Source organism: Hyaena hyaena, unplaced genomic scaffold (genome assembly GCF_003009895.1).
Source record: "Hyaena hyaena isolate Hyena2069 unplaced genomic scaffold, ASM300989v1 scaffold_1, whole genome shotgun sequence".
Classification (NCBI taxonomy): domain Eukaryota; kingdom Metazoa; phylum Chordata; class Mammalia; order Carnivora; family Hyaenidae; genus Hyaena; species Hyaena hyaena.
In genome coordinates, this window is record NW_024080633.1 from 7,110,982 (window position 1) to 7,131,710 (window position 20,729).

The following is a 20,729-nucleotide window of genomic DNA, read 5'->3' on the forward strand; positions in this document are numbered from 1 at the left end:
TATAGACGAGGAAACTGAGGCAGAGAGGAGAGGCACAGCCTTCCCCGAAGCCACCTCCCTACTGAGTGGTGCGTCTTGTGATGGATTCCAGGCCCATGGGAAGCCAGAGCCCTTACACTTTCGCCACGTCCACTGGGAGGCGGCGAACCATCTACACTGCACATTCAGTCACGGACTCTGGTTGCCACCTGACTCCAGCAGCTTCCGTGGGACGAGGATGCTACCGCCACCACGCGCTCCCTCCATTTTTCACTGTGAAGGAAGTGCGATCCTGGCGGGCATTTTACAGACCCGTAAACTGAGGCTCTGGAAATTGAAGACGCCTGTCCGAGGTCCCAGATTAGCGAGCGCGGGAGCCCATTCTGCAGATGAGAACAGAGGGCCCAGACAGAGATCGTCAAAGGGCGCACAGAACCCGCAGGGGCCGTGCGGGGGTCCTCAGGCGCCCCTCCCCTTCCCGGCTGCGCTCCCCGCGCCCTCCCGGAGGCGAGACCTTCGCCTCCTCCTTCACTTGCGGACGGGGCGCCGCGGCTCGCAGGGGCCACGTGGCTGGTCCGGAGCCGCACGGCCGCGCAGGCGTGGGGCTCCGCTCCGGCGCCTCGGGACGGACGCGCTGCGGCCGCGGGGGAACCGCCCCCGCCAGCCCCAGAGCCGACGACCGGGGCAAGGCGAGGTCCGGGGACCCGCTCTTCCCACCTGCGTTGGCTCGCCCACCCCCGCCCCGGGCTCCCGGTGACTCTCGGGATCCGGCAAGACCGGGGCACGGCCCACGCGGCCCGGCGCCGCGGCTACACCCGCTCCGGGCTCCCGGGGCGGGGCGCGGCCAGGTGCTCCCGGGGCGGGGCGGGGCCAGGTGCTCCCGGGGCGGGGCGCGGCCAGGTGCTCCCGGGGCGGGGCGGGGCGGGGCCAGCTGCTCCAGGGGCGGCCCGGCGCGGAGCTCCGCCCCGGGGGCGGGGCCTCACCTGCGGCGGGCAGGTAGGCGGCTCCCTGGTAACCCGCGCCCGGCCCAGGAGGTTTGGGCGCGCGCAGCCAGCGCCCGCCACGCCGGGGACCCAGGGACGCGGGCAGGGACGGCCGGCGGCGGGGCCCCGCGCCGGTTCACCATGGTCGAGAGACGCTTCTCTCGGTTCCTGGAGAAACTCGCCTTCCGGGGCGCGCGCCCCCTGTACCAGCCTCTGCAGAGGAGCGAGTCGGAAACCTTGGTGAGTCTGGGCGACCGGGGCCGTCCGACCGGAGCCCCCACCCCCCCGCACCCCAGCCTCCCCCGGGTCCGCGTCCGCGGGCTGCGCTCCCCCGAGCTCTGGAACGAGGCCGTCTTCAGTTTCTGCCCTTCCGCCCCGAGCCGGGCACGCGCCATTCCCTTCCCCCCTCCGTCCCCCCAGGACAGCCCATTCTGTGGATTTGAAACTGAGGCAGAGGAGGCTTAAACGGGTCGCTTAAGAGGCTCCCAGCCAGCAAACGACGTAGCTAGGAACTTCGACGAGGTTTCTCTGACTCCGAGAATTTAAATTCCTGGGTCTCTGCATTCAGGCTGCTATATGGAATTTTTTTAAGTGGCTTGAATTGGAAAAAAAAAAAAAATTAAAGCGATGTAAAAAACAAACCGAAAACATTTGGCGAACATGTTTTAGCAATAATAGTAATAGTAATGGTGGAAATCGGGTAGAGAGGAGCCACGCTAGCCGCATCTGCAGCGCACCTGAAAAGCACTCAGATTTGTGTGTGGACTTTGCAGCGTGCACGGGGCCCTCCCTCTAGGATAAATCGGCAGGGCCATCAGGCCAACAGCGTGGGTGGGGGGAGATGGGGGGGAAGGGGGCTTACTAGCGGACGAAGTGACAGAGCTGTCCAAAAAAGCCCTTCCGCTTGGTGAAGCCAGCGAGGATGGGTGGCCCAGGGATGGGTGACCCAGGAACTTTCTCCGGACATTTGTATGAGTGTAAGCTTTGCATCCCACGTGAAAGAAGAGCAGAGAGCGCTGGTTTCTTGCAAAAGCATCCTGGGGTCGGTTCACCTTTTTTTTTTTCCCCCTTTCCGGCACCATCAGTCACTTAAAAATACAATTCCTGCAATCGTGCCCTGGGCGAGCTCTGGAGAATACATTGCAGTGACCTTCTGACTGGGGAGGGGAAGCCTCGCCGATCAATTGACTTTTTAATGGAAAAGGTCAGATAGAAAAACTTAAGCGATTGAATTTTCCTCCCAAAGAATGACGACAGTCAAAACGTTTTGGTTGTACGATTCTTCTTCTTCTTTTTTTTTTTTTTTTTTTTTTTTTTACAATTTTTTTTTTTTTTTTTTTTTTTTTTTTTTTACAAATAGTTTATTGTCAAGTTGGTTTCCATTTGGTTGTACGATTCTTAAATATTTGTGCGTTTAAAAAACAATATTTTATAAATGAGCGTAAGCAGGAGCCTTCTGGTGCTAGCGTGGCACATCACAGACCTGTGTAACTAGCAGTTCTCACGCAGTCTCGCTCTTTCTGAAGCGACCTGTGGGCTCAGCATGGATTGGACATACGGGTTTCGGTCATTTTGCTGAGACCTGTGTCTCTACCCCCACGCCATGCAGTGAGTTCCACTAAAGGAGTTAGAGGTTAGCTTGCGAACATGATTGTCTTTTCTACGTTACTTTTTCTGGTTTGTTTTGTTTTTTTCCTTTCCATGGTTTGGTTTTGGCATCAAGCTGGGTATTTTTTCAGACACTCCTGATGTGTAGTTGGTTGTGATTAGATATTATAGGCTGCCCAGGTGTGCCTGGCGGCCAGGTGAAGATGATGTAACAAATAGAGGTGCTGGGGGTGAACGTGACCTCGGCACCAAAGCGGACTTCGTTCCTCCAAATCTTTTCCGAGGGCCCCCAAGGGTGCAGCAGGTCTTCAGTCTGCCTGTAGGTGTGCGGGGGGGGGGGGGGGGGGGGGGGGGGGGGGGGGGGGGGGGGGGGGGGGGAGGGCTCACCCACCTGGTTATGGACCTGGATGTTCTCAGCAGCGCCCTGAAGGGTTGTGTAATGGAGAACATGGCAGTGGGGAGGGGCTGGGAGCCTGGCGACCCTGGCAGCCGGTGGCACAGGCTGGCTGGGAAGCGAAGTGTCCTGTCTCCGAGGCGCCCTGTGCAAACCCAGGAGATTACACTAAATGTAAACGAGGGCGTGATGAGGGAGGAGGCTGGTAGGTGAGACAACTTCTTTGCTGCCAGCTTGGCTCATAGTCTGAAACCTTCTTTGCTCTCCCGTTTCCTTCGCCCGATTTTGAACCCTTTTTTTGCCAAGAAAAACTGAAAAAGAAGCAGAGTGTACTCACAGCGATCATTTCCACACGATGGTAACTGTCTTTGAGGACCACTTGTAGGCGGCCTCTGAACCCCCCTAACTCTGAACACCACTTTGCCAGGTGGCCTCACTTATACTACTAATTATTACTAAGAGCTTGCTGTGTCTTCTTTCGGGTCTCTCTGCACTGAGGTCAGTTTTATGACTATAATCATAAGATAGATGATGGGGCGCCTGGGTGGCTCAGTGGGTTAAGCGTCTGACTCTTGGTTTCGGCTCAGGTCACCATCTCGCGGTTTCGTGGGTTCAAGCCCTGCATATGCTGACAGCGTGGAGCCTGCTTGGCCTTCTCCGTCTCCCTCTCTCTCTGCCCCTGCTCCACTTGCACTGTCTCTGTGTCTCTGAAAATAAATAAACTTAAGAAAGATAGATGAGGACATTGGAACTCACAGGTGGGGCCAGGTGCTAAGGATACAGCTGTGAACAAAGAAGTTCATGGGGGGAGCCCCACAGCTCACAGAGAAACCAAGAGATGTTTAATCGAAGATCCAGCGGTCTGAGGTAGAGCAAGAAAGCAGCGTGGCCAGGGAGGGGACAGGTGGTAGAGACGGGGGCCGGGGAGGACCCAGTTAGCGGCATCAGAGGCTAAATGTGAGCACAGTGCCCGTGGCTCGGACGATGCCGCACTCTGGTCGTATTCGCAGTTTAGTGACAAGAAAGGGGATGGGGAGACCCTCTTCCTCTAACTCCTGGAACAAAACCTGTTAACCTGAATGTCGGGTGAGGAGAATGTTGGACCAGAAATTCCTGCTTCCTGGGTGACTCGGAGCCACGCCGGGGAAGCTGTCTTTGGCCCTCAGGGCTCCCATCGCTCACCCCAGTCTGGCACTGGCTCCGGCCTGTGATGGCTTCCTGATGGGTGAACTGACTCCTCCTCCTGGGGCTCTCCAGGGGGAAGTCTGGGCCCCAGGACACCCGTGTAGCCACTCATTCATCCGGCCCAGAAGCGTGAAGCGCCTACTGTGTATCAGGCCGGTGCTGCACTCCAGGGATGGGGTAGAGAGGGTGCACACACTGCCAGCTCTCCTGGCACCCTCTCCTGGTGGGCAGGGATGGGCACCAAACTACAGTGCACAGTGGGCTGTTTAATAATGGCGGGTGTATAATACCCGGGAGTGAGAGGGATGCTTCCATTCCTCTGAGTGGCAAAGATCAGGGGGGCTGTGCTGGGAGAGGGGCAGAGGCCATGGGGGCTCTGGGCGGGGGGGGGGAGGGGCGCGAGGTGTAGGCGTTGGCGTGAGAAGGGTGGGGTTGCAGAGGTGAACCACGAAGAGCCTCTGGACCATCGTGAAGAATTTGGGCTGTGTCGCTAGCACAACAGAGAACCATTGAAGGGTTTTAAGTCAGGACGTGAGAGTCGTTCACTTATTTGCAGATGAGCCTCATTAGGAATGCAATAAAGGAGACAGACACAATCAGACTTGTGTTTGTGGGGACAGCACCCTTGGGTTGCAGGAAGACCGCGCACAGGAGGGAGTTCACACACACACACACACACACACACACACACACACACATCGTTAGTGTTTCTCAAAATCTAACAAGAGAGGATGACATCTTTTTTTTCTGAGACAGAGACAGCATGAGCAGGGGAGGGTCAGAGAGAGGGAGACACTGAATCTGAAGCAGGCTCCAGGCTCCGAGCTGCCAGCACAGAGCCCGACGCGGGGCTCGAACCCACGAACCGTGAGATCATAACCTGAGCCGAAGTCGGATGCTTCACCGACTGAGCCCCCCCGGCGCCCCAGGAATAGCTTCTTACACAAGATCAGTCACATAAAAAGCAGAGCCACACCTGGTACATAGTCTGCTCGACAGTTCTCTCTCTTTCTTACTGTTTACATTAGTCTCGAATTCTAGTCTTGATTTAGACTCCTTTTGAATTTTGGTTTTGATAATGCTCCTGCTGAGAATGCCCAATTACATGGACGTGTGCCAAGTGGCATGTAACTACGTCAAGAATCGGTTTGCCAGTTCGGGATAGCCAGGCTCTTCCTTAGGCGCCAGGGACAGCAAGCAACCTATGAATGTCTGTTTTCAAGGCTGTCCCTCAGTAACTGTAGCATTGGCTCAGGCACTTGAGGGCAAGGTGAGTGTTGGGCGTCGGGGGCAAGAATACCCTTCACTTTGTGTTGAGTAGCATACTCAGTGCTCCTCAACCATGGTACGTAGCTATGTCCGCATACTGGATTCGATTCAGGCCCTGCTTGTAATGTGATGATGCCACTCAATGGTTCAGTACTTTTGAGCTGGCTTGTCAGCCCTGTGTGCTGTGTAATGGTACTGTTCTCTGGCCACTTTTCCTCTCTGAGCCGCTGAGAAACTTTCATCCCTGCAGGGTGTCATGTGACTATTGTCACCAATGCACACGTGGGCTCTAGTGTCGCATAACAGTGCTTTGTCATTGATCGGCCCCCTAAGGTCTCTATTAAGTAGGGTGATCATTGGAACACATAGTCAAAGTTCAAAAGTTCTTAGAAAACCATGGGCGCTTGAGACTATGTCCAAAGATGTCCTCCTCGAAACTCTGCCCCAAATCCCAATGGCATGAGCCTTGTTATTAAGGGTCGCAGATCCCAAATCTCCAGAGCTCCTCGGGGGAAGGAACTAGAAGGCTCGTAAATGGCTGTCTTCGCTCTGTCTTTACGTAGTCTTCTCTCTGTGTGTATGGGTCTAAATATCCTCCTCTTACTAGGATACCAGTCATATTGGATTAAGGTCCATCCTAATGATTCCATTTTAATTTAATCTCTTCTTTGAAGGACCTCCCTCCAAATGCAGTCACATTGCGAGACACCAGGGGCTAGAACTCCAACATATGAATTTTGGGAAGGACGCAAGTCAGCTCATGACGCTATGTTCCTTGTAGAATCTTGAAGGACATTGGTGGGGAGGGGCCGTGGGCCACAGTGGGGAAACATGTCATCTTCTGTTGAGGTTACAGACACTATTGAAGTTGTATTATATTGTTAACCTCACCGCCCCCTCCCCCCAAGTCACAGGGTGGAAAATGGATGGGCTGTGTTCTAGCTCCGCCATCTTCCCATTGACCTCCCCACTGGTAGGGAACAGAGCCCACCCAAGCACTTGTTTGGCCCACCTTGAGACTCAGCTACATGATGGGAAGGAAGTGCTCAGGATTCAGAATTCTGAAGTCCCTGGGGGAAACATCTGGAACAAAGCAGGCACTACACATAATCATTCTTTAGATTTCAAGCCCTTAAAACCAAGCCACCGTGTTCATTAGATCTGGTTATTTCACACCTGGGCCCCGGGATCGTACTACGTGTTCCTCAGGACCCTTCTTCTGTGTGTCTCCATCAAGACTGAACTTGGAGGTCCTTGTGGGCAGGGGGAAAGAATACTGGCCCAGGAGACCCCTGTCAACTGGGAGATCTTGGTTAGGGCTCGGACTGGGACCGGAAGCCCAGAGTTCGAGCCTGGGGTCCATTACTTGTGTGAGTTGAAGCATATTTACCTAATCTCTCCACCTTCAAATGTCCTTGCCCGAAAGTAGGGACATTTGTTGTAAGGATCAGTGAGAGTGTTGGGTTCCCTTTCCCTGGCTTTCTGTGAGGAAGATTAGATTTGATTAGGTAATGTAGGCAAATATTCACCACACTTCTTTGCTCATGAGTTTGCCTGCCTTCAGGGAATGTAGTAATTTAAAAGTAATAATGAAATAAATGTGAAGGTTTAAAACTCTTTGTACACACCGGGTCCAAAAAGTGATAATTTTTATTAAAACTCTCCTTACAATGCTTAGTTCAAAAAGTGACAGTAATTTTGGGGGCGCCTGGGTGGCTCAGTTGGTTAAGCATAAGCTCTGGATTTTGGCTCAGGTCATGATCTTGCAGTTCATGAGTTCGAGCCCCATGTCCAGCTCCTCACTGAGAGTGCAGAGGCTGCTTGGGATTCCCTCTCCCTCCTCTCTCTGCCCCTCCCTGCTCACATTGTCTCTTTCTTTCTATCTCTCAAAATAAATAAATAAGCTTTAAAAGTTTTTTTTTTAAAGTGATAGTGGTTTCTCTTTATTTATTTTTGAGGTAGAGACAGAGCATGAGCAGGGGAGGGGCAGAGAGAGAGGGAAACACAGAACCCGAAGCAGCTCCAGGCTCTGAGCTGTCAGCACAGAGCCCGACGCGGGGCTCGAACCCTCGAACCAAGATATCATGATGTGAGATGAAGTCGGACGCTTAATGGACTGAGCCACCCAGGCGCCCCCAAAGTAATTTTTATGAAGAATCTCTCACTGTCCTGTAGTCTGACTTGGGCCAAGTGCGCGGCCCTGCGCACCCAGAGAAGTGCTCAGTGGTGGAGGCAGGACGGGGGACACAGTGCGCAGGGCCCAGTGCAGAAGGAAAATGGGGGGAAATGACCAAGATTTTCGAGATGATAATGGCAGGGCGTTGCATGAGGCACACACGCCCCTGGGCACGCCCGCGGGGCTGGCCCCGGGGGGGGGTCATGGGCATGAAGTCGAGTTGGACTTCATGACGTGCTAGCAAGTTCTTGCTGCTTGGTCTCCCCTCTTCAGCCCTCGCCCAGACCACCCGTCTGGCCGTCCCACCCCCGTCGATTCTTCCCGTAGGTCAGCTGCTCTCCAGATGCCGTCCGGTCCCAGCAGTCTGAGTCTGGTGGTTCTGAGCCCGGTGGTGGTTGTGACGCTCACTCGAGCCCGAGAGCCCCTGCCCTGCAGTGGGCGTCTCCATTCCCGGGATGGCCACCCTCCCGTTTGCCAGAGTGAGCGAAAGACTGGCCCTGCCGAGTGAAGCCTATAGTCTGGTGGGCGACAGATAGCTATCAAATACTTCTAGTAGTGAGTATATAGTTACGAATTAAGATAAGCCCCATGAAGGAAAGCACATGTAAGGCAGGAGCCGGATGCAGCCTGTGTCAGGGGGCATGGTAAGGACTTGATACCGCAAACTGGGTGCAACCCAGGAGACTTCCTGGAGGAGGTGGCCGAGCTGTGGCAAGCTGAGACTTGCACTCAAGCTACTACAGATTTCCCCAAGCCCAGCTGGCCTCCCTCCTCTGATCTGGGAGGCTCCTGTGGCCCAGGTGGATTCTGCAGGTAGTCTCATTCTCCAGGGTCAGGAGTCCTCTCCCTGTCCCCCTCTGTCCCTCGCTCTGTCCCTCCCTCCCCCAAATTCCAGCACTGAAATACGAGTGACAGTTTCGCCTTCCTGGACCATTGAATTAGGCTAACGTTAGCTGCTGTTTTTCAGCTATCTTTTATGCACCAAGAGCTAGTCGTATTTTTCTTTCCCTCCTTCCCTCCTTCCCTCCTTCTTCTTCCTAAACTATCTTGTTTTCATAAGCCACAAAGCAAGGGGCACAGGGTGAAATGCGTCCCCTGGGCACTTTTTTTGCTCCTCCTCGGTGGGGGGTGGAGGGAGGTACTGTGTGTATCTAATCGGTTTGCAATGATCAGATGACTGTCGGCTTGGGCGTTCCTGGCCCCTTGCCACGCGGTTCCCGACAGGCCGCGGCTGAGCGCTCTGAAGCCCGCAGCCCAGACTCCCGACTACAGAATGTTCCTGTCACTTCGCAGCAGTGACACCTGGAGCAAATTCCTCAGTTTTCTGTACAAGGGGATTTTATGAGCTGTCGCGGAATGGGATGATTCAGTACATGCACGGCATTTAGGGTGGCCCCTGGTCTCAGTAATTGTTATTTATATGCAGCTACGTAAGTGTCCCTTTAAAACCACAGACAGAAAATCACACGGTGCACACTGTCTGCCCCCCATTCAGCCTCTCCCTGCCCCTGCAGTATACACAGATCTAGAATGTTCTTCAATGGCTGCATAGACATTTCTATTTCACCTGCCCCCTACTGATGGACATTTAGGTGGTTGCCTTTTTTTTTTTTTAATTTTTAGAAGAATGTCCCAGTGAACATCTTCGGGTGCCCCGTGTTATTTTGAATCCTTACAAAAATCCCTGCAGAAATCTGAGGTTTAGGAAGCGAGGCAGCTTACCCGGGGTCACGCGGCTGCCCTAGGAAATCGGACCCGGGTCAGGTGTTCTCCTGACCCCCTCCAGCCAGGTTTCTCTTCCATAAAGTTACTGACCTCCTCATCGTGATTAGTAAGTACTTCATGGGGAGTCATGTTGAGGCTGTTTCTCATACCTTTCCACTCTGGTTTTAGCACCTCTGGGTGGTCCCTGCCCAGATCGATGATGACTCGCACAAGGCTTGCTGATCTTCTAGTTCTTTCCCTTGCTCATTGATTCTTCAGTGTTCAGGTAGGAGGCAGAGCTGCCCCTCTACATGATCATTCATTCATTCATTCGCTCATATTCTCATGAGTTCCTATTTTATGAAGTGCGCCAACATTTGTTACCATCGTTTTTAGTTTGATGCCCCAGGTCTGCCGGCAGGAGCATCTGAAAGGTGATGACAGCCGTGTCCTCTGCATGTCTTCTCCATAGCTCTCAGGGCACCTCCCGACTTTCTGGCGTCACAAGAAGTTCCAGGCTCATTTGCTAGTTTCCCTGCCCAGCCCTGCAAGCAGCCGTTTCTCGGCTCTTTTTAGAAGAATGGGATTTACAAGTCAGGATCTGAGGCCAGGTGTGGTCATGCCAGGGGGGTGTTGTGGCTACTGAGCCCTCGGAGGGGTGTGTGTGTGTGTATGTATATACACCGTGAGATCCACATTTACTTGTATAGCTCTGTGTATACTATATACATATCCCTATATACGCTAACCACATAGATATGTATATATCTCCATACTCTAACCGTGTATATATATCCCTATATATCCTAACCACATATATATATATCCATACTCTAACCACGTATATATGTCCCTATATACCCTAACCACAGATATATTTATATCCCCATACTCTAACCCTATATATATTCATATATATATATACCCTAATCTTATATGTATATCCTGTATACCCTAACTCTTTCTATATCCTAACCCTATACACACACACACACACACACATATCCCTATACACCCTAACCATAAATACATATATGTGTGTGTGTGTGTGTGTATATATATATATATACACACACACACACGCATATGTATGTTCCTAGATCCCATCCAATCCCATGAATACCCCAAGGTTGGTGCCAGATCTCTCTCTCTGTTTGTAACTGCCATCACCAGTGAGAGTGCCGTATGTTTACTTACTGCATAATTGCCCGACATGTGCCCAGTCTCCTCACCTTCCCATCCCCCCCCCATCACCTTGGCCACCACCTAGCTTGGGATCCTCTCATTCGGTCCCTGAGTGCACTGGCAATCGTGGCAAAAGATGCACCTCACTCTGTCCTGTCGGTAGCGTTTTGCTGAGGTTACACCACCACCATCCTCTCCCTCCCTCTCTCTTTCTCTCTGTCTTTCTCTCTTTCTCCCACACACACACATACACCCCACAAACTCTGCCTAGGTGCAATTTCAGGGCTTGGAAAACACATCTAAAACCGCTGTTGCCCCGAGGCCAGAATTGAACCCCTGTGTCAGCAATCCAAACCAGTATGTGGGGATTATGCCCATCTCACAGAGGAGGAGACAAGCTCAGAGACGTCATGGGCCTGTGCATGTGCGGGTTGCACAGCGGGTAGCTGGGGGAAGTGGGTCCTGATCAGTTAGTCGTGGGCCCGGCAGCGTTCCCTCCGTCCAGTTTGCTGATTTAGGGTTGTCTCCCCCTAATATTAAAGAGTCTCCGGCCAGGCCCCCTAGGGCTCCGGCCGTGCTCCTCCGAGGGAGGGAGTGAGCCTCCCGTTGCTCCGAGCACCCCGGGGGTTGTCCTCCCCACCCTCCTGAGCATCTGCTAGGTCTTGGGTTCCCGAGCATTCCTTTCGCCAGGAAGCCCCCTCCCCTCCTGCACGGGCTCCGCCCCTCGGGCTTGGTCTGCACGCTTTTCCCCCTTTGAATCAGCAATTAATGCGACTGACTCAAGATTCTGGAAGGAACAGAAGGGAGACTCTTCGGGAGGCTCTCGCTGCCTCCGTCCTCCAGCCACCCCCGCCCCACAGCCAGCCCCGTTCCCGTTCCGTCCTCCACGGGCTACCTCCTCACCCCCAGTGTCGGGCGCCCTCTTCCCTTCTCGGGTTAGTGGACCACCGCTGGGCAACCCGCCTGTGGCCGCTGTAACTCAAGGTGTGTGTGCCTGCGGCCCCGCATCTCACGTCTGGGAATGTTCCCGGAGAATCGAGGGCTCACACCTGCTAAAAGGCCTGCACACGGTGGCCCGTGGAAGTGTTAGGTGCGAGAGGCCGGACCAGACACACCCGAAATGCCCAGCCACGTGCAAACGGCCGGCTGAACTGTGGCCTATCTGGGGCAACGGAATACTTGAAATGTGGCCGGGCATCTAAAGAGACTGAATGACTGTTTTTGTTTTAATCCGTATCGTGCGGGGAGAAGCACAGGTGAATCTCGCTGCAGTAACATTGGGTACGAGGAGCCAGACGCGAGAGCACATGTGTACGACTGATACCCATTTATGCGGGGTTCTGAAACAACAGATCCGCGTTGGGAGAAATCCAAATGCTGCTCACCTTTCAAGGGGCCATGCACTGAGAGGGGCACCGGGCAGCCTTCTGGTTGCCAAACAGATTGTCTGCAGCACCAGCATGGGGTTATGGGTGAGCACGTCTGCAAGAGTGCATTCAGGGGCACACTTCTGTGCACACGACTGCATGTAGGTCATACTTCAGTATAGGTTTCCATACAGGTAAATAGAAAGCTTTCACAATCTGATTTTTTTAAAATTTTTTTAATGTTTTTATTTTTGAGAGAGAGAGAGAGAGAGAAAGTGTGAATAGGGGAGGGCAGAGAGAGAGAGGAAGACACAGAATCCCAAGCAAGCTCCAGGCTCCGAGCCATCAGCACAGAGCCCAATGCGGGGCTCAGACGCATGAGCAAGATCATGACCTGAGCCGAAGTCGGACTCCCTGACTCCCTGAGCCCCCCGGGTGCCTGTCACAATCTGATTTTAATGGCAGCATAGTGTTTCATGTTATGGTGGCACCATGATGAATTTAACTGGTTTGTTTGTTTAAGAGAGAGAGTGTGTGTGAGCGTGTGAACACAAGCAGGGGAGGGGCAGAGAGAGAGAGGGAGACACAGAATCCAAAGCAGGCTCCCGGCCCTGAGCCATTAGTACAGAGCCCGATGTGGGGCTCAAACCCACAAACTGTGAGATCATGACCTGAGCCAAAGTTGGACGCTCAACCCACTGAGACACCAGGTGCCCCTTAACCGGTCCTCTGTTAACGGACATGGGGTTTGTTTCCAATAGTTAGCTGTTGTAAACAGTACTGCGGTGGATGACTTGAAAGACATACTCTCTTGCGGTAAATAGGTCTGCAAAAGAAATTGCTAGAACTGGTTAGTTTTAGACCTTGATGCTACCAAATTGCCTTCCTCTAGGGCTTGCCTGACTGGCTGAGGACGAAAGCTCTCTGCCCCAGCACCGCGTGCCACAAACTTCTTGAGCCCCACCTTGCAGACAGGTGAAGAAGGCTGGCACACAGGGGCCGTTTTCACACGCACTCTGGTTTTCAGTGTGCTTGACTATCTTTTTACGTCTCAAAGCTGTTTATCGCTGTCTTTCTGTGACCTCTTAGTTTCTGTCTCTTGTCCGTTTTTGAAAAACGTGAGCTGGCGGTCTCTTCCTCACGAGCATGAGCTCCTGGTTCGTTTGGGGAGCGTTTCATCGCCATTGTGATCGGCCGCAGACCTTTCCGGAAGACGTCTGTCTTCAGACTTCGCGCGCAGGGCTTTCTACAGAAGGCAACCCCATTGTTACGCAGCGAATTTACCGGGCTTTGTCTTTTGTGGCCTCTGGCTTGGTCTTGTGCTCAGAAAGGCCTTTCCTCGCTGAGATTTAAAAAAAAACATGTGGTCCACGTTTTCTTCCAGTACTTTCGTGGCTCCCTTTTTCCTAATGGTCCTCATCGCTCTTGTATACAAACCTGCTCGTGCAATTCGTCAGTTTAGAGCGAGGACCGGGGCTGCTTTCCCGAGGTCCCGCCTGGTTTCTTGCACCCCCTGAGCGGCTGGGGACCGGACGAAGGAGGAACAGGGCTCGTGATGAGCGGAGACCGCACGGGGCGCAGGCGGCTGCACTGGCCACGCGCGGCACAGGGCGTTTGCTCTGCCACCTCCGAGGGAAGCCTGGGGGGTTGGAAGTGTCCCGCTCTGTGACCTTCCAACTGCTGTCCCCTTGGCTGGCAGCACAGACGCGCATCCTTGACAACGCTCCCTCTGGTCCCGGTCCTGGCTTGGCTCCCGGTGCCTGGGGGGAGACAGCCTTTCCAGACAGCTCATCTTCTGCCCCTCCTTCCCGCCCCCCTGCTCCCGTAAACATCTTTGAGCACCTTTTCTATGCAACACTATGCAGGGCACTTGGGCGCAAGCTGGATATGACCAGCCATGCCACCCCCCCCCCCTCCGGGGCTGCCTGTCCAGAGCTGTAAACGTGCAGGCGTACAGGGGGTCCTCACAATCTGATTTTTTAAAAATTTTTTTACATGTTTTATTTACTTCTAGGAGAGAGAGAGAGACAGCGTGAGCAGGGGAGGGTCAGAGAGAGAGGGAGTCACAGACTGAAACAGGCTCCAGGCTCTGAGCTGGCTGTCAGCACAGAGCCCGACGCGGGACTCGAACCCACGAACCACGAGATCATGACCCAAGCGAAAGTCGGATGCTTAACCAACTAAGCCACCCAGGCACCCCACACTCTGATTTTAATAGCAGCGTAGTGTTGTCACTGAGAACGGGTTCCTCACGCGACCTGCGGCCGGTGGTGTGTCCGTTTCTTTGGGTTGTTGTAACAAATGACTGCACGCTTGGTGGCTTAAAACAACACGCGTTCCTTGTCTCAGATCCCAGAGGGCAGAAGTCTGACGTGAGTCTCACTGGGTTAACATCAAGGTGTTGGCAGAACCGCATTCCTTTGGGGGCCTCCGGGAGGAATCTGTGTCCTTGCCTTTTTCCAGCTCCCGAAGGTGGCCCACATTCCCCGTCTCGTGGCCACTCCTTCGCCCCCCCTCGCACCTCCTCTTCACACTCCTATCCCCCCTCCCTCTTACAAGGACACCGTGAGCACGTGGGGCCCACTGGATCCTCCAGCATCACCTCCCCAGCTCAAGATCTCATCTTAATGCCTCCCATAGAGTCCCCCAGGCCACGCGAGGTCGCACAGTCACAGGCTCCTGGAATCAGGATGCAGACATCTCTTGGGGGCATCGTTCAGGCTCAGCCTCTCCCCTGCACCCACCAACCTCTGCCCCTATTTCCTTGGAGGATCCAGAAGGCGTTTCTCTATGAGCTTTCTGCCTTCTGCCCAGCGCAATCCCTGCCGAGATGTGTTCTCATGTTGTCGGAAGCAGCGACGTGGTGCCGTCCAGGAGGCGGTCAGGCGGGCCACCTCTTCATCTGTGGGAGGGGCTGAAAGCTGCGTCCTCCTCAGCGGCAGAGATGGTCCAGTGGGATTGTGGATGACCAATGCGGGGCAGGGTGTCTGATCCCAAGATGTTTGTGGTGCCGTCTGCTATATCCCTGCACTGCCCGCGGTTCCTACACTGTGATGTTTTGTCCTCATTATGACCTGTTAGCTGTTCTCAGCCACGCCTTCATTGAACATCTCCTTTCCTTGTCTGCCAACTTCTAGAAGGGCCTGGGGGTACCTGCTGTCTCAGGTCGCATCCCCACCCTTCCTCCAGGAAGCAGAAGGAACCCTCCCTGCTTGGACTGACTCACAGATCCCCCAGCCCAGCACTCCCAGCCTGTGCTTGGCCCACCGGCCACCACCTTTCCTTTCCAAGATGGCGGCCCTTAAGACCAGGACCCCATAGGATTGCTCTGTGAGCGCATCTCCCAGCCAGGCATTCTCTGCTCTGCCCTGGCTGCATGTTACAATGACCTGGAGTTTTAGGAATCCTACTGGCCGAGCCCCACTCCTTAGTTGGCCTGGGGACAGGCCAGGGCCATGTATCTTTACAGGGATCTCCTGTGGAGTGCCTCACCGTTCCCTGGAGAACATGCTGAAGCATGGATCTCAGAGTTCACGCCCAGGGCTTCAGATCCATTAGACCTGGGGCGGGCCCTGAGAATCTGCCTTTCTAATGCGTTCCAGGTGATGCTGGGTTTAGAGCCACCAGGCTAAGGCATATCTAGAGAGTTCACAGTTGCGTGCCTTAGGGGAGACTGCCACGGAAGTCTTGGAAAGAAGAAAGCTCTTTGCATTGAGTTGGGGTCCTTTGCCCCTCGTCTCCAATGTCACTGCTTTTTAAGTTTATTTATTTATTTAGAAACAGAGATGCATTAGTGGGAGGAGGGGGCAGGGAGAGATAGAGAATCCCAAGCAGGCTCTGCACTGTCAGCACAGAGCCCGATGTGGGGCTCGAACCCATGAACAGTGAGATCATGTCCCGAGCCGAAATCGGGTCGGGCGCTTGACCAGCTGAGCCACCTGGGTGCCCCTACAATGAAATTCTCGAAGAGTCAAGGCTCTGTGAGCACGGGACCCCTGACTTCCTCTTGGGCTCCGTCCCTCCCTCTGGAACCTTTCCAAGTCACGCTCTGTCACTCTGAGTTCCCCAAGTGGCCCATTTGCTGTGCCCAGCACCTTCCCACCTGTTCTTCAGCCCAGCGGGTCCCCTCTCCGTGCCCTGGGAACTCGCTCCTGCACTTCCTTTGAGGATATTTTGCTCACGACCCCGAGCCCCACCCCTGCCCAGAATCGCACCCCCACCTGTCTCCTCTATAGCGTGACGTGTCCGCATCACGACATTGCCACCTGGGCCGCAGGTGTCTCTGTTTGTTCCTTCCCAGTGTTGCCAGATTCACAGACACCTCGCTGCGTTTGAATTGCAGATAAAGAGTGATGTTTTCGTAGGCACGCGTCTCATGCCGTAGTCGGCGAGCTCCCCTTGCTTCTGTTCACTTCCGCTTCCTGAGGGCCGGGCACTGCGCTCGGGGCTCCGCGTCTGCTTTCCCGTTACCCCCTGGGGAAACTTACGAGCCTCTGCTCTCATAACCCTCACTTTCCAGAGGGGGAAACCAAGGCGTGGGGGGGGGGTTTGGACAAATATGTTGAAGAAATAAATGTCTGAGGCCTTTGAACAGGGAAGCAAACCCTCGGGTTGAACTGAGTCCCCTGAGCCGGACGGGAAGGCAGAGAAAGCCTGCAGTCAGGTCACGGCTCACTTTGTCCGCCGACTCGTCTGTCGGCAAATGTCCTGTTTGCCCTTGGCGGGTGCTTTGCGAGCCACCGGTAGGTTAAACGTCAGCTCCGAGCCATCTTTGCTCAGTGAAAACACTCTAAGTCCTTACGTTCTAGACCATTTCCTTAAGGGCTCGGGGCGTCCCTTGCCTGGCAGGCGGCGTGGGTCTGTTTCTGTGGGCAAACAATACTTTGGCGGCCACAAAGGGCCCACAGGAGATCACAGAGTGTATGGTCCTGTTTATATGAAATATGCAGAACAGGTAAATCTGTAGAGACAGAGAGCAGATGGGTGGCGGCTGGGGGAGTGGAGGGGACTCACTGATAGTGGCCACGGGGTCTCCTTTCAGGGGAGTGAAAAGGTCTTGGAGCCGGTGGACACAAAACATGGGAAATACACAAAATGCTGCAGAATTGTTCATTTTGAGATGGTTAGTTTTAGGGGCGCCTGAGGGGCTCAATCGGTTGAGTGTCCGACTTCAGCTCAGGTCATGATCTCACAGTTTCTGGGTTCGAGCCCTGCATGGGCTCTGTGCTGACAGCTCGGAGCCTGCACCTGCTTTGGATTCTGTGTCTCCCTCTCTCTCTGACCCTCTCCTGCTCTCTCTCTCTCTCTCTCTCAAAATTTAAAAAAGATGGTTAGTTTTATGTTATGTGAATTTTGCCTTAATTTTAAAAAGAGAATCAAGGAGAAGGGAGAGGCATCCCCAACATCAGGCTTGACAGGAAGCGGGGACCAGGGGGGCCCCAGAGGGCGCCTGACCCCCATCAGCATGCTCCACTCCTGCGACGACGGGCACACACTGGGATTCTAATGGGAAGTGCGTGTGTGTCCCAGAGGGAGCGATCGGGCCACACACGAGCGACCTGGGCAGAACTGACCCCCACGTGGGCGGGGCACAGGGCGCACGTGTTCAGCCCCCAGATCCCAGGGCTCTGCCTTCTGAAATGGACGACCTTGCAGTGAGACAGACTGAGCCCTCGCCGGGGGTGTTTCGGGCCCCTTGGAACAAGGGAGGGGCTTGGGAAGCCCTGCAGAAGTGGGTTGAGAGTGGACAGGAGGTGAGAAGGTGGGGGCAGTGAGTGCAGACCGCTCCTTCCTAAGCTTGGCGGTGGCGGAGGAGAGAAGAGAGTGCGGATATCTCCGATGGGTACAGCCCCGAAAGCAGGTGGGTCTGGACCGCATCAAGCCCTCGACGCGCCCCGGGTGGCCTGGTTCTGCAAAAGCACCCCGAGGCAGGCTTCATCATCCCATTTTGCAGATGAGGCCATTGTGGTCGCTTGCCCGAGGCGACTTGCCAGCATGTGGAGCTAGGCCATGTCCCAGGCAACACGAGGATGAGGGTAAACTGAGGCTGGTGGCAGAGCGCAGGCATCCGTCCGTCCGTCCGTCCAGCGGGCCGAGGGCACATGCATTTCAATGGGCGTCCTGAGCTCTGAGAAAGGCTCATGGAGCCTTCAGCCCCCGAGTCCCCGGCACGGGCCCCTCCCTGCGGACCGGCCGCAAGGTGGGAATGGACGGGTGCTGCCTTGGAGACGGCCCGGCTGCTGGGCAGCGCGGTGGGGGGAGTCGTGTCTGACGCCGCGTTCCCCTCGCTCTGCACGGCCGAGGGCCTGTGCCACATCACTGCTTGCGGGTCCCAGGCGCGCAGGACGCTTGGCAGCATGTCTGGCCTTCACCAGCAGGTGCCGGTAGCACCTCTGCCCCCCCCCACCCCTCCCCCCCCGGTGATCACAGCCAAACAGGTCTGCAGACGTTGCCCAAGTCTCTCGGAGGCAAAGCCCCCCCGGGTGAGAACCCTGATTGAAAGCACAGCGTGGTGTGGGGTCCTCGGGGGACCCAGGTCTCCCCCAACAGGCAGTGTTGCGTCTCCCGAGCCTAAGAACTGGCCTGGGGGTGGCGAGGTGGGGCTGCTGCGGCCGGAGCGAAGACCGGGGTTTTTATCCCGGTAGCGACTGGGATGCAGGTTTCAGGCATGGCGTGTGTGGGGGGCCGGGGGACCGGATTTGTGTTTATCAGTCACTCACCTGCTGTGTACAAAGCGAATAGAGTGTAGTCGCGGCCGGGAAGGAACGGGGCGAGGCCGGGAACCGCCAACCGGGCAGGACGGAGTCCTCGTGTGGTGTGAGCAAAACCCAAGCCCAAGCAAACCTCACTCGGTGTGACGGAACCAGACCCGGAGAACAGAAGAGGAGTTCGGTCCATTTTGTGATGCACGTTTCCCTTAAAGGCGGACTCAGGGAAAGCTCGCGGCAGACGGGCGCCTGCAGGATGTAATCGCTGCTGTGTTTCCTGGGTCGTGACCCAAGTGAGAATGATCCCAGCAAGTGGATGTGGTTGAGAGAGTTTCTTTCTGAGTTTCCTTCCTTCCTTCCTTCCTTCCTTCCTTCCTTCCTTCCTTTTCTTTCTTTCTTTCTTTCTTTCTTTCTTTCTTTCTTTCTTTCTTTCTTTTTTCTTCCTTCCATCCTTCCTTCCTTCCTTCCTTCCTTCCCTTCTTTCATGTTTATTTTTTGAGAGAGACAGAGTGTGAGGGGGGGAGGGGTAGAGAGAGAGGGAGACACAGAATCCGAAGCAGCTCCAGGCTCTGAGCTGTCAGCACAGAGTCCGACGCAGGGCTCGAACCCACGAACTGTGAGATCATGACCTGAGCTGAACTCCGACGCTTAACCGACTGAGCCCCCCAGGCGCTCCTTGGCAGAGCATTTCTAAGGAACAAGGCATTTGGGGGATCACGTTGGGGATGGGGGGTGGCGAGAGGGAAAAGGGGAACTTGCCATCCCTATTTCCGCTGAAGGAAGAGGTTGGCTGATGCCTCCTTCCTCCTTCCCAGAGCCCAGCAACCTGCTGGAAAAGGAAAAGATGCTTATCATGTCCTGGGGGATCAGAATACTAGGAATCGCTTTGCAGAAATACCTAGCATTTTCCTGATAGAGATCTCCTGTGCTCTCATGTCTTCCCGGGCCCTCCAGGAATTTCATATGACTTCTACCCAGGTCTGCCTGGTACCCAGAACTCAGCTGGGTTCCCCCCCTTTGCTTGGATTATTGCAGACGACACACAGAAGAGGCCGTGATATCACTTATCATCATTAGGGGCTTTCTCTACAGTATAGCACGTACGTGACCACGAATCCCAGAAGCTCAAGGTTCAGGATTCTAGACGTGTCCATTGTTGCCCTGCTCTGTCAGCTTTGTGAGTTCCAATTCTGTAAAATAAACTTGCTTAAAAATAGATGCGTCAGTAACAATCAACTCCTGGAAACAACCCAAAGGTCCATTAAGAGTAGAACGGGTAGGGGCGCCTGGGGGGCTCAGTCAGCTGAGCGTCTGACTTCGGCCCAGGCCATGATCTCACGGTTCACGGGTTCGAGCCCCGCGTCGGGCTCTGTGCTGACAGCTCAGAGCCTGGAGCTGCTACGGATTCTGTGTCTCCCTCTCTGCCCCTCCCCCACCCCCTCTCTCTCTCAAATATAAATAAACATTAAAAAATTTTTTTAAAAGATAATGCACACTTTCTCTGTGTGTGTTATACTTCGAAAAGTAATGCATCAGGGGTGCCTGGGTGGCTCAGTCAGTTAAGCATCCGACTTCAGTTCAGGTCATGATCTCACGGTTTGTGGGTTCAAGCCCTGTGTCGGGCTCTGTGCTCACAGCTCAGAGCCTGGAGCCTTTTTCAGAGTCTGTGTCTCCCTCTCTCTCTCTCTGCCCCTCCCCCACTCGTGCTCCGCCTCTCTGTCTCAAAAATAAATAAACTATTAAAACAACCTAACGCATCAGTACAAAATTGCCATTTGCTTAACAGTAATCCTGCTTCTTTTCACAGATTGACGGACACTGTGAGTTGAAAGCCATCGAGAGAGAGAAAGCAGTGGTAGCTCTGTCACCCAAGGAGGCGAGCAAATGCCACAGAGAGGATTTGGCCAAAGCGTTTTATGTAAGAATTGAATTTGCGTGTGAGGTCGGTACGGTAAGGCTTTCCGCTTCAGAAGAAAGCGCCACACGGCCCCGAATTCGAATTCTGTGCTGTTACACGTGTTTCTCCTCACTCTTAGAAAATGCGACTCATGTTGAAGGGTTCTGACATCCCACGTGGACTGTCCTCGTCATTGCTGTCAGTGGAGCTGACTCTCGCGGGCATCCTCCCGAGCCCTTTCCTACTTGCTGCGCTTACTTGGAGACCCAGGGGGT

The 20,729-nt window shown here is 54.4% G+C and overlaps 2 protein-coding genes across 2 annotated transcripts in view; one reads left to right on the top strand and one right to left on the bottom strand.

Annotated features, from left to right (window-relative positions):
* Positions 1-397: 397 nt before the first annotated feature.
* Positions 398-1,105, bottom strand: LOC120228724 (atherin-like). The gene is made up of 3 exons (XM_039227282.1): positions 963-1,105; positions 697-910; positions 398-613 (listed from the first exon to the last, which is right to left on the bottom strand). Exons 1-3 carry the CDS (start codon positions 1,103-1,105, stop codon positions 398-400), a joined length of 573 nt encoding a protein of 190 aa, XP_039083213.1.
* The window catches only part of ATP2C2 (ATPase secretory pathway Ca2+ transporting 2), a 66,459-nt gene continuing 46,733 nt past the window's right edge, over positions 1,004-20,729 (top strand). The window contains exons 1-2 of the mRNA XM_039227321.1: positions 1,004-1,202; positions 20,365-20,475. Of these exons, the coding sequence (XP_039083252.1) occupies positions 1,104-1,202; positions 20,365-20,475 (210 nt within the window). The 5' untranslated portion in view covers positions 1,004-1,103. The remainder of the gene's footprint in view (positions 1,203-20,364; positions 20,476-20,729) is intronic.

Coding starts and splice junctions, on each gene's coding strand:
- LOC120228724 (XM_039227282.1), bottom strand. CDS start 1,105: ATGGTGAACCGGCGCGGGGCCCCGCCGCCGGCCGTCCCTGCCCGCGTC. Junction 911..962: donor CGCCTACCTGCCCGCCGCAG/GTGAGGCCCCGC, acceptor CCCCTGGAGCAG/CTGGCCCCGCCCCGCCCCGC. Junction 614..696: donor GGGTGGGCGAGCCAACGCAG/GTGGGAAGAGCG, acceptor CCGCGGCCGCAG/CGCGTCCGTCCCGAGGCGCC.